Source organism: Pelobates fuscus, chromosome 3 (assembly GCF_036172605.1).
Source record: "Pelobates fuscus isolate aPelFus1 chromosome 3, aPelFus1.pri, whole genome shotgun sequence".
In the NCBI taxonomy this organism is placed as follows: Eukaryota; Metazoa; Chordata; class Amphibia; order Anura; family Pelobatidae; genus Pelobates; species Pelobates fuscus.
Window position 1 is genome coordinate 48,088,167 of NC_086319.1, and position 14,681 is coordinate 48,102,847.

Below are 14,681 nucleotides of genomic sequence, written 5' to 3' on the forward strand. Positions count from 1 at the left end.
TTTTGAGATTCATGCCTCCTTTTGATAAGATCCTCATCATCTTCTATGCCCTTGAGGGGAGACAAGCGCATGATTCCTTACATTTTGTACGTTTTTTCCCTATGTACTTCATCATGTATTGTCCTTTTTATTTGTAGATCCTTACTATATCAGATTGTGGTCACACATGTTGCATTGTTCATACCGTGTTTCTCCGAAAATAAGACCGGGTCTTATATTAATTTTAGTCACAAAAAACACACTAGGGCTTATTTTCAGGGTAGGGCTTATTTATTTACGGTACCGGTATGTACATTGAACCCCCCCTTTAATAAATCCACCCCCCCTTTAATAAATCTACCCCCTCTAATTAATCCACCCCTCCTTTAATAAATCCACCCCCTCTAATTAATCCACCCCCCTCTAATTAATCCACCCCTCCTTTAATAAATCCACCCCCTCTAATTAATCCACCCCCCTCTAATTAATCCACCCCCTCTAATTAATCCACCCCCTCTAATTAATCCACCACCCCCTCTTTAATTAATCCACCCCCTCTTTAATTAATCCACCCCCTCTAATTAATCCACCCCTCTAATTAATCCACCCCCTTTAATAAATCCACCCCCTCTAATTAATCCACCCCCTCTAATTAATCCACCACCCCTTTAATTAATCCACCACCCCTTTAATTAATCCACCACCCCTTTAATTAATCCACCCCCTCTAATTAATCCACCCCCCCCTTTAATTAACCCACCCCCCCTTTAATTAATTCACCCCCCCTTTAATTAATTCACCCCCCCCTTTAATTAATTAAGTCCCAGACATAAAATACCGGTATCTACTCACAGTTTAAAGAGTCCGACCACTGGGTGCCTCACCGCCCGGAATGGATCCTTCCGCTGAAGATCCGTGAAGGCAGACTGACGGCGCTGCGCACGTCGTCATCACACTACGCACGTCGTCATCACGCTGCGCGATGCCGCGGCCCCCAACGCTCCTCCCCCTCCTCCTCATAGAAGAAGGAAGTCCCGCAAAGGTAAAATGCCTAGGTCTTATTTTCGGGGTAGGGCTTATATTGCAGCCCACCCCGAAAATTCAGCTAGGGCTTATTTTCAGGGTAGGTCTTATTTTCGGGGAAACACGGTATCTGGGTGTATTCCAGATAATAATTTGGTTGGTTTCAGCCTTTTAAAATATATTATATTTTATGTGGCCGTTTTTAGCACGGATCCTTTTGTGACAATTGTAGAGTAAGCATCAGCTATCATATGGAAAGGTGGTGGAATGATAAGAACCCTCTCCTTTATATTCTAAAGATTCCATACATTGCTTGGAAGGGCAGTAGCTAAACTCAAATCACAAGGATCCTTTGATCCATCATACTGTGAGGTATAAAATATTAATTTCATGTAGTCTGCCTCTGTGTGTATCAAAAGAAATCAGGATGTTTTACATATTTTGACAGTGTGATAAAGAAAGAAAAAGGTATGTCAACATTCAACACTGTATTTTGAGACTTAAAGTGGAAAGTTATTTTAATCCTGAAAATAATAACTCTCTCCGAGTATAGATAAGTTACCAATACAGTAAGTTTAATAAACACCCCATTGCACCAACACACACCTCTCTGCTGAACCGCCAAGCAGCCACAAAAGACGTGACATACTAGAACCGCACCACATTGGGCACACCACGACAATAATCGACAATAAGGCACCTACCGGTACCTCCACTCATGATTAACCCGAAAACACTCAAGCCATAACAAAGTACAGAGTCTCACACGTACACTCTAGAGACGAAAGTCTGACCAGCTCCTTAACGAGAATAAGGGCTACGTTAACTACACCACACAATGCTTACATGTAAAGGGCTAAAACTTTGAATGCCAGAGATGATGACAACATGCATAAGTGTACCTGCCTATATATATATACATGCATAAAGTTTTAACTGAGTGGGCATTTGTGAACGGTGCACTTCAAACTATGCTTAAATAGGTACGAGCACTAACAGTCAGATCCTACCAGTCTTAGTGACACTTACTTATGTACTCACACTTTAAGTCTGACAGCCCAACCGCTGCACGGAATACAAATATACTACTTCATAAATATGTTAACGTGGGAGACAGTGAGCTCCAACAGCCAGCAGCACTGGTATATAGGCAGACAAAGTACCTGTCTACACATCGCCTAGCCTAACATGTTGTATAATCATACAGCTCACAAACGTCTCACTATCTATTATAAATGCTAATATGCATGCCATGTTTCCATGATCTTTTGTCACTCCTCTGTCCACCTCCTCTTGACACATAGGCTAAGCTAGCATACTTACACTAAGAGATGTCACAACCAATATTGTACACTGAACTACTCTTTACCTTGACCCCGCTGTTGTGGCATACCAAGGCTGTTTGTTTATCTTGTGCACAACAAAAATTAAAAAAATAAAAATAAACACCCCACTGCTGTATGGTTCTTCTTCACCTACTTTTGTATTCTATACTTTTGAGGTGATTATAAAACAATTGTTTTCTGTAAAACAACTCAAAAATAGGATTGACATAAAACCAGGTGTTAGGGCCTGGACCATAACCACTCTAGAGAGAGATATGGAAATTAGACTGCCCTTTAAAATCGAAGAAAATCATCATCATAGATCGGTGGTAATGAAAGCAGATCTAAACGCACAATTTTAGTATGGATAATGATATTGCATGATTATTTCATTTTTATATAGTTATAGTGTTATTGTGTGTTTTTATATTTTACACACCTGTTCTTTGAATACAAAAATAATGGCCCTGTTACTTTCGAGTTCTTTAAAATTATGCAAGGACAGGAATCCAAGTAGACACAAGATGAAGAGAGATATAGTTACCTGAAGCTATCCCTTGTGTATGCCAACACCTTCATTCTGGGGTCTGATCTCAGATCCTAGCGCATCATTCTTCAGGAGTTCACTTATACTCATACAACAAGTACAGCAAAGGGAGCACCACAGGCCCCCAGATAATCTCTTTCAAGGGGCATGAGAATAAACTTTTTGTTTACCCCAGACATTGGTAGCGACAATTGCTAAGAAATTACAAAAGCTACAAAAGTTGATGGCAGAAGTTCCAACTTTTGTCATTTTTTGTTCACCTCAGCAGCACCTACTTTGTCTTATAACGTCTTTGTCTAATTATATCTTTCCAGTTCGGCAATTTTGATCTTGAAATTCAAATCCACGTTCTTACTTTAGTAAATAAACCTGTACACTTGTGGAAGGAGCTTAATTTGAATGTGTTACACTTCATTTTGAATTAGTTTTGGTCTTATATGTGCACAGAGATTTGAGAAAATTAGTAAATGAAATGACTTTTACCTTTCAGAAAAATTGCAACGTCCTGAAGCTGTGGTACATTGTCTTCTCTGTAGCCACAGTGTTTGGATAGTAATGGAAAGTTCTTCAAATATTCTTTACAGGCATGCGTTGGGTACAATTTTGCAAGTTCCCGAAATACTGTTCCCCAGGTTCTTATTTCTTCTGCAGTGTACTCCACTTTTGGAATAGCCTGTCCACTACAATTAAAAACATTTTCTAAGTATAAAAGCAAAGGAACCATAAATATATCTACAAATAGTTCAATGTCGAGGTCTAACTTACTATTTATAACCCATAGCAACGTCCACAAAATATTTCCTCCTTTGTCGGTAAACATTGTCCTTAAATCCCTAAACAAAGAAAGTATGTCAAACAGGCAAGTTAGAAATGAGGAGAAAGTCAAATATAGTCACAATAATTTTATGATATATCAGCTTTTTTTGTGGTACATCTGTGGTACATGCAACCATCACTTTCCCCGTTACTAGAAGAATGGTGGAAGTTCAGATTCTATTGTCATGTGAAGTGAAAAGAAGAAAGGTTTATAACCTGGCTTTCTTTAGTGAATATCTACAAAAACAATTTCCTATGAGGGTGCACTGTGAAAAACCTTGTGGGTGCATTTATTGGTTCTTGATACATTTGCCGAGATTCTAACCACTTAGCGTCTTTCTAACTGGAAAAGTAATTAATAACTATAGAGATAAAGAGACGGCTTAATTGATTGTCGGCTGGAAAGAGTTCCAACCCACTTTAGACTGCATTCTAATTTTCACAGAGATTATAAAAGGGAAATAAATTCCAACATATTTGCATGAGATCTAACATTGTCTATGTATAATAAACTTCTTCTTTGAATTTTACAATTATTTGTTGAACATTTGGGAACCACTGAGAGAATTTATTTACAAAGAGGTACTACAAGTGCAAACAGCGTTATGACTCTTGAGAACAAAAAATAATCTTTTATGAGAAGCACTTGTAAATATTCCAAGGGCCGAGACCAACATAATGTAGTTATGCCCAAACTAAGAAGGGATTGTAAATAGTGATACATGTATATGCTAAATAGTGCAATAATACACAACCGAAATGTTGTATCTTATTTTTGTCCTTTGGTATAATTACATTTTCTGTTTCTACTACCTAGATTGTGAGGCCTGTGGATTTATGCCAGTGATACATGTATAGATATAGTGGAGTCGTAAAAGTACACAAGATACTGTGAAACAAGGAAAACATTGAAAATGTCTCAATGGAGTTCAAAAGAAAAACACTATTTCCTTCTAAAAGCTGTTTTCACATCTATTGGGTACACTGGTTCTTTTTTAATACTCATTCTAACTGCTCTCAGAAGTGGTCCACAGACTTCCAAACTAAAAGGTGTCCTGGAATCTGCTTATTGAGACATCACAGAAGTGCTTGTCAAAACCGAGATAAAGACCTTCAACCCCCAGCATAGATCCCTGAAGGAGGAATAAACGTGGGAGAGGGAGCAGGGCATGCAATAAGAGCCATAATCCTTATGTGCATTACTTTAGACACAGCAAGGGGTTAACCCCAAAATAGATTATTTTAGCTTGGTGTGTCTATCCTGTTATAAAGTGAGTTTATAAAAACAAATATGCCACTAACTACCAAATAATAATAGTAGTGAGAGGGCCAAACTATCTGAAAAAAGTCCTGCAAAAAAATAAAAAAAATAATAATACTTACCATATGAAGTCTTGGTTGAAGTTCATATAAAAAAAGCCATTGAAACCTAATGAAAATAGTTAAAAATAAAAAAAACATCCCAATTCCCCCCCCCCCAACCCCCAAAAAAAAAAAAATCTGCTAAGACTGAGCTTTTAGGTCAGAAAAGTATTTTACAAATTGAATGCTAAAGCAGAGCACTGTTGATTTGGAAGCCAACCAATCACAGTGCTCAAAATGGCAATTCACACTTTTTGTAATAAGTATTTTTTTTAATAAGGATAGATTTAGATCTAGATGTTAGGTCCCTGGAAGGGGGGGATCACTTTAAGAGCACAGACAACTGAGAATCTCCAGGGTCATAATTATTATATTATCATCACACATCATGCTCACCCCTGACACGCTGGACAGACCAGAGGCGGCTCTCTAATTAGGCGGTTTAGGCGGCCGCCTAAGGCCTCGCGCTGGCTGGGGCCTCGCGGCCGCCTAAACCGCCTGTGGGCAGAGTGTGTCAGGTCCTCGGTCAGTGACCGAGGACCTGACACCAGGAGGGGGCCCGGCGGCTTGCCCGGTATGCCGCCGGGTGCGAGGCCCCTCCTGGCTGCCCGGCCACCATCGCAGACACTGGTCTGCAGCTCCGCAGTGAGCAGAGCTGCAGACCATGTGACTCGCGAGAATTGGCCAATCAGAGCGTTGCCGCGGGTTACCACGGCAACGCTCTGAAATCTCGCGAGATTACACGGTCTGCAGCTCTGCGGAGCTGCAGACCGGAAGCAGTGGCCACCAGACCACCAGGGAGCCCACTGGACCACCAGGGAAAGGTAGGCTCTCCCTCCCCATCACCCCCAACCACACTCAGGTTCACCCCCCACCACCATCACCCCCCACTACCCTCAGCCTCACCCCCCACCACCCTCACCATCACCCCCACCAACCTCAGCCTCACCCCCTTCACCCTCAGCCTCACCCCCCACCACCCTCACCATTACCACCCTCAGCCTCACCTCCCACCACCCTCAGCCTCACCCCCCACCACCCTCAGCCTCAGCTCCCACCACCCTCACCATTACCCCCCACCACCATCACCCCTCCCCACCCTCACCATCACCCCCACCACCCTCAGCCTGCCCCCCACCACCATCACACCCCACCACCCTCACCATCACCCCCACCATCCTCAGCATCACCCCCCTTCACCATCAGCCTCACTCCCCACCACCCTCAGCCTCACCCCCACCCCCCACCACCATCACCCCCCACCACCATCACCCCACCACCCTCAGGCTCACCATCCCCATAACCCCCACCACCCTCAGCCTCACCTCCTACCACCCTCAGCCTCACCTCCCACCACCCTCAGCCTTACCCACCACCCTCAGCCTCACCCCCACCACCCTTAGCCTCACCCACCACCACCATTACCCTCCCACCACCCTCAGCCTCACCACCCCCACCACCCTCAGCCTCACCCCCCTTCACCCTCAGCCTCACCCCCCACCACCCTCACCATTACCTCCACCACCCTCAGCCTCACCATCCCCATAACCCCCACCACCCTCAGCCTCACCTCCCACCACCCTCAGCCTCACCCCCCACCACCCTCAGCCTCACCCCCCACCACCCTCAGCCTCACCCCCCACCACCCTCAGCCTCACCCCCCACCACCCTCACCATCACCCCCACCAACCTCAGCCTCACCCCCCTTCACCCTCAGCCTCACCCCCCACCACCCTCACCATTACCCCCACCACCCTCAGCCTCACCTCCCACCACCACCCCCACCACCCTCACCATCACCCCCCACCACCCTCACCATCACCCCCCACCACCCACCACCCTCACCATCACCCCCCTTCACCACCACCCTCACCATTACCCCCCACCACCCTCACCATTACCCAGGGCCGGACTGGCCCACCGGGATACCGGGGAATTTCCCGGTGGGCCGGTGGACTTGGGGCCGGCAGTGCAGCATTTGACACATTTTTCCCTCCTGTGAGGTTTTGTGTGAGGCTGGGGCAGACAATTACCGAAGTGGCTGCTAAACAGGCAGAGGTGGCAGCCAGCTGCAGCAAGGAGGAGAGAGAATCTCTCTCACATTGCCAGCTCCTCTCCACGGCCTGTCTGGTAAGGATCCAGCCCCTGCACTGGAGCTCCGCCCACCAGCCTCAGCCTGGTGAACTTCCACACAGGAAAAGGAAGTACAGGAAGCACCTGAACAGGATCCACACTGCTAGTGACAGGTAATTGTATGATTGATACTGAGAGAGAGAGAGAGAGAGTGTGAGAGAGAGAGTGTAGATGAGAGAGTGTGAGAGACAGAGAGAGAGAGTGAGAGAGAGTGTGAGAGACAGAGAGAGTGAGAGAGAGAGTGTGAGAGAGAGAGTGAGAGTGTGAGAGTGAGAGAGAGAGTGTGAGAGAGAGAGAGTGAGAGAGAGAGTGAGAGTGTGAGAGAGAGAGTGAGAGTGTGAGTGAGAGAGTGAGAGAGAGAGAGTGTGAGAGAGAGAGAAAGTGAGAGAGAGTGTGAGAGACTGAGAGAGAGTGTGAGAGAGAGAGTGAAAGTGAGAGACTGAGAGAGAGAGTGTGAGTGTTAGAGAGAGAGTGTTAGAGAGAGAGTGTTAGAGAGAGAGAGTGTGTGAGTGAGAGAGAGTGTGAGAGACAGAGAGAGTGAGAGAGAGTGTGAGAGAGAGAGTGTGAGAGAGAGAGTGTGAGAGAGAGAGTGTGAGAGAGAGAGTGTGAGAGAGAGAGAGTGTGAGAGAGATAGTGAGAGAGAGAGTGTGAGAGAGAGAGTGTTAGAGAGAGTGAAAGTGAGAGAGAGAGAGTGAGAGACTGAGAGTGAGAGACTGAGAGAGAGAGTGCGAGAGAGAGAGTGAGAGTGAGAGAGAGAGAGAGTGAGAGTGAGAGAGAGAGAGAGTGTGAGAGTGAGAGAGATAGAGAGACTGTGAGAGAGAGTGTGAGTGAGAGAGAGTGTGAGAGAGAGAGAGTGTGAGAGAGAGTGTGAGTGAGAGAGAGTGTGAGAGAGAGAGAGTGTTAGAGAGAGTGAAAGTGTGAGAGAGAGAGTGAGAGACGGAGAGAGAGAGAGTGAGAGAGAGATAGTGAGAGTGAGTGAGAGAGTGTGAGTGAGAGAGTGTGAGTGAGAGAGTGTGACTGAGAGAGTGTGAGTGAGAGAGTGAGTGAGAGATAGTGAGAGAGAGAGTGTGTGAGTGAGAGATAGTGAGAGAGAGAGTGTGTGAGTGAGAGAGAGTGAGAGAGAGTGTGTGAGTAAGAGAGTGAGAGAGAGAGTGTGTGAGTGAGAGAGTGAGAGAGAGAGTGTGTGAGTGAGAGAGTGAGAGAGAGAGTGTGTGAGTGAGAGAGTGAGAGAGAGAGTGTGTGAGTGAGAGAGAGTGAGAGAGAGAGTGTGTGAGTGAGAGAGAGTGTGTGAGTGAGAGAGAGTGTGTGAGTGAGAGAGTGTGAGAGACTGAGAGAGAGTGAGTGTGAGAGAGTGAGTGAGTGTGAGAGAGTGAGTGAGTGTGAGAGTGAGAGAGAGAGTGTGAGAGAGAGAGTGTGAGAGAGAGAGTGTGTGAGAGAGAGTGAGAGAGAGTGAGAGTGTGAGAGAGTGAGAGTGTGAGAGTGTGAGTGTGAGAGAGGGAGAGAGTGTGTGTGTGTGCATCAGTGAGCTTGTAGTGTGCATCAGTGAGCTTGTGGTGTGTATCAGTGAGCTTGTAGTGTGCTTGTGTATATCAGTGAGCTTGTGGTGTGCATCAGTGAGCTTGTGGTGTGCATCAGTGAGCTTGTAGTGTGCTGGTGTATATCAGTGAGCTTGTGGTGTGCTTGTGTGTGTATCAGTGAGCTTGTGGTGTGCTTGTGTGTGTATCAGTGAGGTTGTAGTGTGCATCAGTGAGCTTGTAGTGTGCTTGTGTATATCAGTGAGCTTCTATTGTGCATCAGTGAGCTTCTAGTGTGCATCAGTGAGCTTCTAGTGTGCATCAGTGAGCTTGTGGTGTGCTTGTGTATCAGTGAGCTTGTGGTGTGCTTGTGTGTATATATCCGTGAGCTTGTGGTGTGCATCAGTGAGCTTGTAGTGTGCTTGTGTATATCAGTGAGCTTGTGGTGTGCTTGTGTGTGTATCAGTGAGCTTGTGGTGTGCTTGTGTGTGTATCAGTGAGCTTGTAGTGTGCATCAGTGAGCTTGTAGTGTGCTTGTGTATATCAGTGAGCTTCTATTGTGCATCAGTGAGCTTCTAGTGTGCATCAGTGAGCTTCTAGTGTGCATCAGTGAGCTTGTGGTGTACTTGTGTATCAGTGAGCTTGTGGTGTGCTTGTGTGTATATATCCGTGAGCTTGTGGTGTGTTTGTGTGTATCAGTGAGCTTGTAGTGTGCTTGTGTATATCAGTGAGCTTGTAGTGTTCATCAGTGAGCTTGTGGTGTGCTTGTTTGTTTGTCAGTGAGCTTGTGGTGTGCTTGTGTGTATCAGTGAGCTTGTATGTGCATCAGTGAGCTTGTGGTGTACTTGTGTGTATCAGTGAGCTTGTAGTGTGCTTGTGTATATCAGTGAGCTTGTAGTGTGCATCAGTGAGCTTGTGGTGTGCTTGTGTGTTTGTCAGTGAGCTTGTAGTGTGCTTGTGTATCAGTGAGCTTGTAGTGTGCTTGTGTGTGTATCAGTGAGCTTGTAATGTGCTTGTGTGTGTATCAGAGAGCTTCTGTGTGTCAGTAAGCTTGTGTGGGTCAGAGCACTTCTGTGTTTGTCATTATCAAGCTTGTGTTGGTCAGAGACGTTGTGTGTGTGGTGAGCTTGTCTGTAGTTAGGTTGTGTTTGTCACTGAGTTTGTCTCTAGTGTGCTTGAGTGAATGTCAGTGAATTTGTGTACAGCAGTAAGCTTGTCTGTAGTGAGCTTGTGCATGTGTCAGAGAGCTTTTGTGTTTATCGGTGAGCTTGTCTGTAGTGAGCTCTTTTGTGTCAGTGAGCTTTTCTATAGTCAGTGTGTGTGTGTGTGCCATTGATTGTGTGTGTGTGCCATTGTGATTTATTAATGTGGGACATTCTTTTAATATATATATATATTTTCAGAAATTATACAATTGACACATTGATGCCGATATGCTGATATTGGCATGGAGTGTTTCCCTGCTTAAAGAATTGTCTCCAAGCAGAGCCAGTCACAACGGACAGGGAGCGTCCTGGAGGGTGGTGGTTATAGCACTGTAACACCCATGGATCATCTAGAGCGAGGGGCTGCAGGTAAGACAAAAGTCTTCTTCAAAGTGCATACATATAAACAATACAAGCATACTATGTGACACAATGAATTAGAGGGCTGAAATAATTTTTTTCCAGGGCTGCTTTCTGTTCCCAGTCCGGCCCTGCCATTACCCCCCACCACCCTCAGCCTCACCTCCCACCACCCTCACCATTACCCCCCACCACCCTCAGCCTCACCTCCCACCACCCTCACCATTACCCCCCACCACCCCCAGCTTCACCCCCCACCACCATCACCCCTCCCCACCCTCACCATCACCCCCACCACCCTCAGCCTCACCCCCCACCACCATCACCCCCCACCACCCTCACCATCACCCCACCACCCTCAGGCTCACCATCCCCATAACCCCCACCACCCTCAGCCTCACCTCCTACCACCCTCAGCCTTACCCCCCACCACCCTCAGCCTTACCCCCCACCACCCTCAGCCTCACCCCCCACCAGCCTCAGTCTCACCCCCACCACCATTACCCCCCACCACCCTCAGCCTCACCATCCCCCACCACCCTCAGCCTCACCACCCCCACCACCCTCAGCCTCACCCCCCACCACCATTACCCCCACCAGCCTCAGCCTCACCATCCCCATAACTCCCACCACCCTCAGCCTCACCTCCCACCACCCTCACCATTACCCCCCACCACCCTCAGCCTCACCATCCCCCATAACCCCCCACCACCCTCAGCCTCACCTCCCACCACCCTCAGCATCACCCCTCACCACCCTCAGCTTCACCACCCACCACCACCCTCAGCTTCACCCCCATACCACCCTCAGCATTAACCCCTCACCACCCTCAGCCTCACCCTCACCACCCTCAGCATAACCCTCCGTCACCACCCTCAGCCTCACCCCACTCACCATCACCCCCTCCTTCTCACATCACCCCCCCACTCTCACATTACCCCCCCCACTCTCACATTACCCCCCCCACTCTCACATTACCCCCCCACTCTCACATTACCCCCCCCACTCTCACATTAGCCCCCCCCACTCTCACATTAGCCCCCCCACTCTCACATTAGCCCCCCCACTCTCACATTAGCCCCCCCCCACTCTCACATTAGCCCCCTCACTCTCACATTAGCCCCCTCACTCTCACATTACCCCCCTCTCACTCTCACATTACCCCCCTCTCACTCTCACATTACCCCCCTCTCACTCTCACATTACCCCCCTCTCACTCTCACATTACCCCCCTCTCACATTACCCCCTCTCACATTACCCCCTCTCACTCTCACATTACCCCCCCTCACTCTCACATTACCCCCCTCACATTACCCCCCCTCACTCTCACATTACTCACTCTCACATTACCCCCCCACTCTCACATTACCCCCCGCTCCCTCTCACATCACCCCCCGCTCCCTCTCACATTACCATCACCCCCCGCTCCCTCTCACATTACCATCACCCCCCGCTCCCTCTCACATTACCATCACCCCCCGCTCCCTCTCACCATCAGCTACCCCATACACATAGGGTCTCAGACAAAAACGCAAACATTCTCACAGAGACATACATTCACACACACAAGGATACTGTGTCAGACACACTCTCAGGCACATACACAGGTAGACAGTGCATCAATGTGTATATGTGACACTTTTTTGTTAGTGGGGCCTCATGTTTGCGTTTTGCCTAAGGCCTCATAAAGTCTAGAGCCGCCTCTGGGACAGACTGCCCATGGTTAGGTGAATTACAGTGAATTACACAGTTACAAAGCTCCTGCTGCCCAAGTCTCAGACAATTTAACTCTTTAACTCCTGATAAAGCAAAGTCTCAAATCTGTCATGGTTTTAATCTCTGCCCGTCCTATGTACAGAGATAAGGGGGGAAACACAAGACACTCTGTTAGCAATTTATGCCCCATCAAATACAATAAGTTCCCTTTCACTGAGGACTATAACTGAGCCAGATAAGCAGAGGTGTTACAAAAAGATGAGGGCTTGAGCCCAAGAATGAATTGAATGGCCCTCCCAGGACCTGCACTAAACCATGACCAGTAGTGGAATTACCACCGGTGCAGCCATGGCCCGCAAACAGGGAGAGCTCATCAAGTGTCCTTCACACTTAGGGAAACTCGATGGACATCTATATTTAGCACAGGGAGGTCAGCTCACTTCCTCCCATCTAACAGAGAGAAAGGAGCAAAGAAAGTAGACATAGAAAGGAAGGAGTGGACTCCAATCAGCCAGCAGTCCCAATGGACCCCAGGGAACCCTCCCTCCTGCACCCAAAAGGCTTGGAAACAGAAGAGTGACTAAACATTTGTAAATAATGACTTGTGCATGTGTATGTTTGTGTGTGTATCAGTGTGTCTGTCTGTCAGGGTGTATGTGCATCTGTGTCAGTACGTGTGTGTATCAGTGTTTGTGGCAGTGTATGTATATCTGTGTCAGTATATGAGTCTGTTTCAGTGTGTATGTGTAGTTGTGTCATTATGTGTTTGTGTGTATGTGTGTCTATGTCAGTATATGTGTGTATGTGTCAGTATGTTTGTGTGTGTATGTCAGTGTACATGTGTATCTGTATTAGTATGTGTGTGTGGCAGTGTACATGTGTATCTGTATTAGTATGTGTGTGTGGCAGTGTACATGTGTATCTGTATTAGTATGTGTGTGTGGCAGTGTACATGTGTATCTGTATTAGTATGTGTGTGTGTGTGTGTGTGTGTGTGTGTGTGTGTGGCAGTGTATGCGTATATGTCCGTACATCCCAGAATTCCAACACCATCACAATACACAAGCACTGCATTAAATGCCATCACTACACACACATGAATACCTATATTCAAACACCAACACTACACACAAATGCACGCGAATGCTAACTCTACATATAAACACACCACTGCATTCATATACATACTCCATACAAAAACATGCTCACAACTAAAATGGTAGATCCAAAGCTGACAAAGAATTGTGGGAATTGCACAAAAGTTAAGAATCTACTTTGTGGACATTCTTGCGCTTGAGGGGGCCCAAAATAATTCATTGCACCAGGGCTCTCTATATTTGTTCCGCCACTGAACATGTCTTATTGTCAAGTCCTAAACCATTTTTTCTATTTCACACTATGACACAAAATATTTGAATGATTGTATATTATTATATAAACCTATAGTTATAGACTCCATTCCTGCTGTATTAAATTCACACCATGCAACATTAACTCTGCACCCGCAGTATTAACTCCAAGCTTGTAATGCTGCGTTTATCCAGCAACCATTGTGTTAAAACCCTGCATTAAAAACTCTGAGTTTACTGAATAACCTCGTTAGTAACTCCATGCCCACTTATTGTGTCCCTTTCCGTACCCTCTTTGCGTGTCCCTCTCCACGCCTCCTTTTGTGCCACTTACCATGCCCAACTTGTGTTGTTAGTTTTTTATTTTTTTGCATTAATAAATTATATACATATTTGGACATAGAGTTGCTCTTTAAGTAAAGCCAGATCCATTGCATCCTTTATATTTTTATGTCTTTTAGATTAGGATGTCAGGTGATTTAACTACATTATAAACCATGAAACACCTCGGAAAATTCCACAAAAGTCTGTTTTTGTTATTTAAGAATATTGCCCATATACAGTGTAGTTTTTCAATGTTGTAAAAGAAACACAAACAGTGGAGCTTAAAATATGCTATAAAACATGCTTACAATAAGTAGCATTGCAGTAAATGTCACGGTTCTTCTTAAATTTTTTGCTATTTCACGAATACAAATGAGGTTTTCATTATTCGACAAAAGATGGAAGATATCAATCTTAATTTGAGCCCCCTTTATTTTCCAGATGTTACAGGCAGCGAAAAATATCGGTTGAAAAGGAAATTGCCACTTTGAGACAGAAATTAAATTCTGATAAGCCTGTACACTTTAAACTGGTGACATATTTGAAGTTGAACAGAGCTTGCATAACAGTAACATTGTCCTTAAAACGTAGCAGACATTCTGACAAGCTAATACAAAATTAACTGCTATTATAAAGTGGGTTAATGGAATCTGATAGGAAATATAAGATTTCCCTTAACCACCCACACGTAAAGTGCAAACACAGAGAGGAGGGGAAAAAAGCAATAAATCATTCCGAAGATTTGTAATGTAGTTTGTTCTAAAAGGTTTAATGCACAGGGTTTTTCTTCGATTCATTTGTTTGTGACCACTTCAACCGGCGATGTTTAAGAAAAGTGGTCCGTGGGGGCCAATCTCTGTTATTTCTTCGAGAAGGACTGCCAAGAACTGGCAGCACTGAAATTAGGAGAAGGAGTGACCGGCAGGACGGCTTGTTTTGTCACAATTAACATCACAAAATGACTTGCGTGGCTGTAAGGGGACATGTCCCGCCTATGCAGATTCACGCACAAGGATGACATGATGTC

General features: G+C 45.9%; 1 protein-coding gene across 1 annotated transcript in view; it reads right to left on the reverse strand.

Annotated features, from left to right (window-relative positions):
- Positions 1-14,681, reverse strand: part of TPH2 (tryptophan hydroxylase 2) — a 195,983-nt gene that overhangs the window by 148,828 nt on the left and 32,474 nt on the right. Inside the window, exons 5-6 of the mRNA XM_063445125.1 lie at positions 3,640-3,707; positions 3,358-3,554 (exon numbers count right to left, since the gene is read on the reverse strand). Of these exons, the coding sequence (XP_063301195.1) occupies positions 3,358-3,554; positions 3,640-3,707 (265 nt within the window). The remainder of the gene's footprint in view (positions 1-3,357; positions 3,555-3,639; positions 3,708-14,681) is intronic.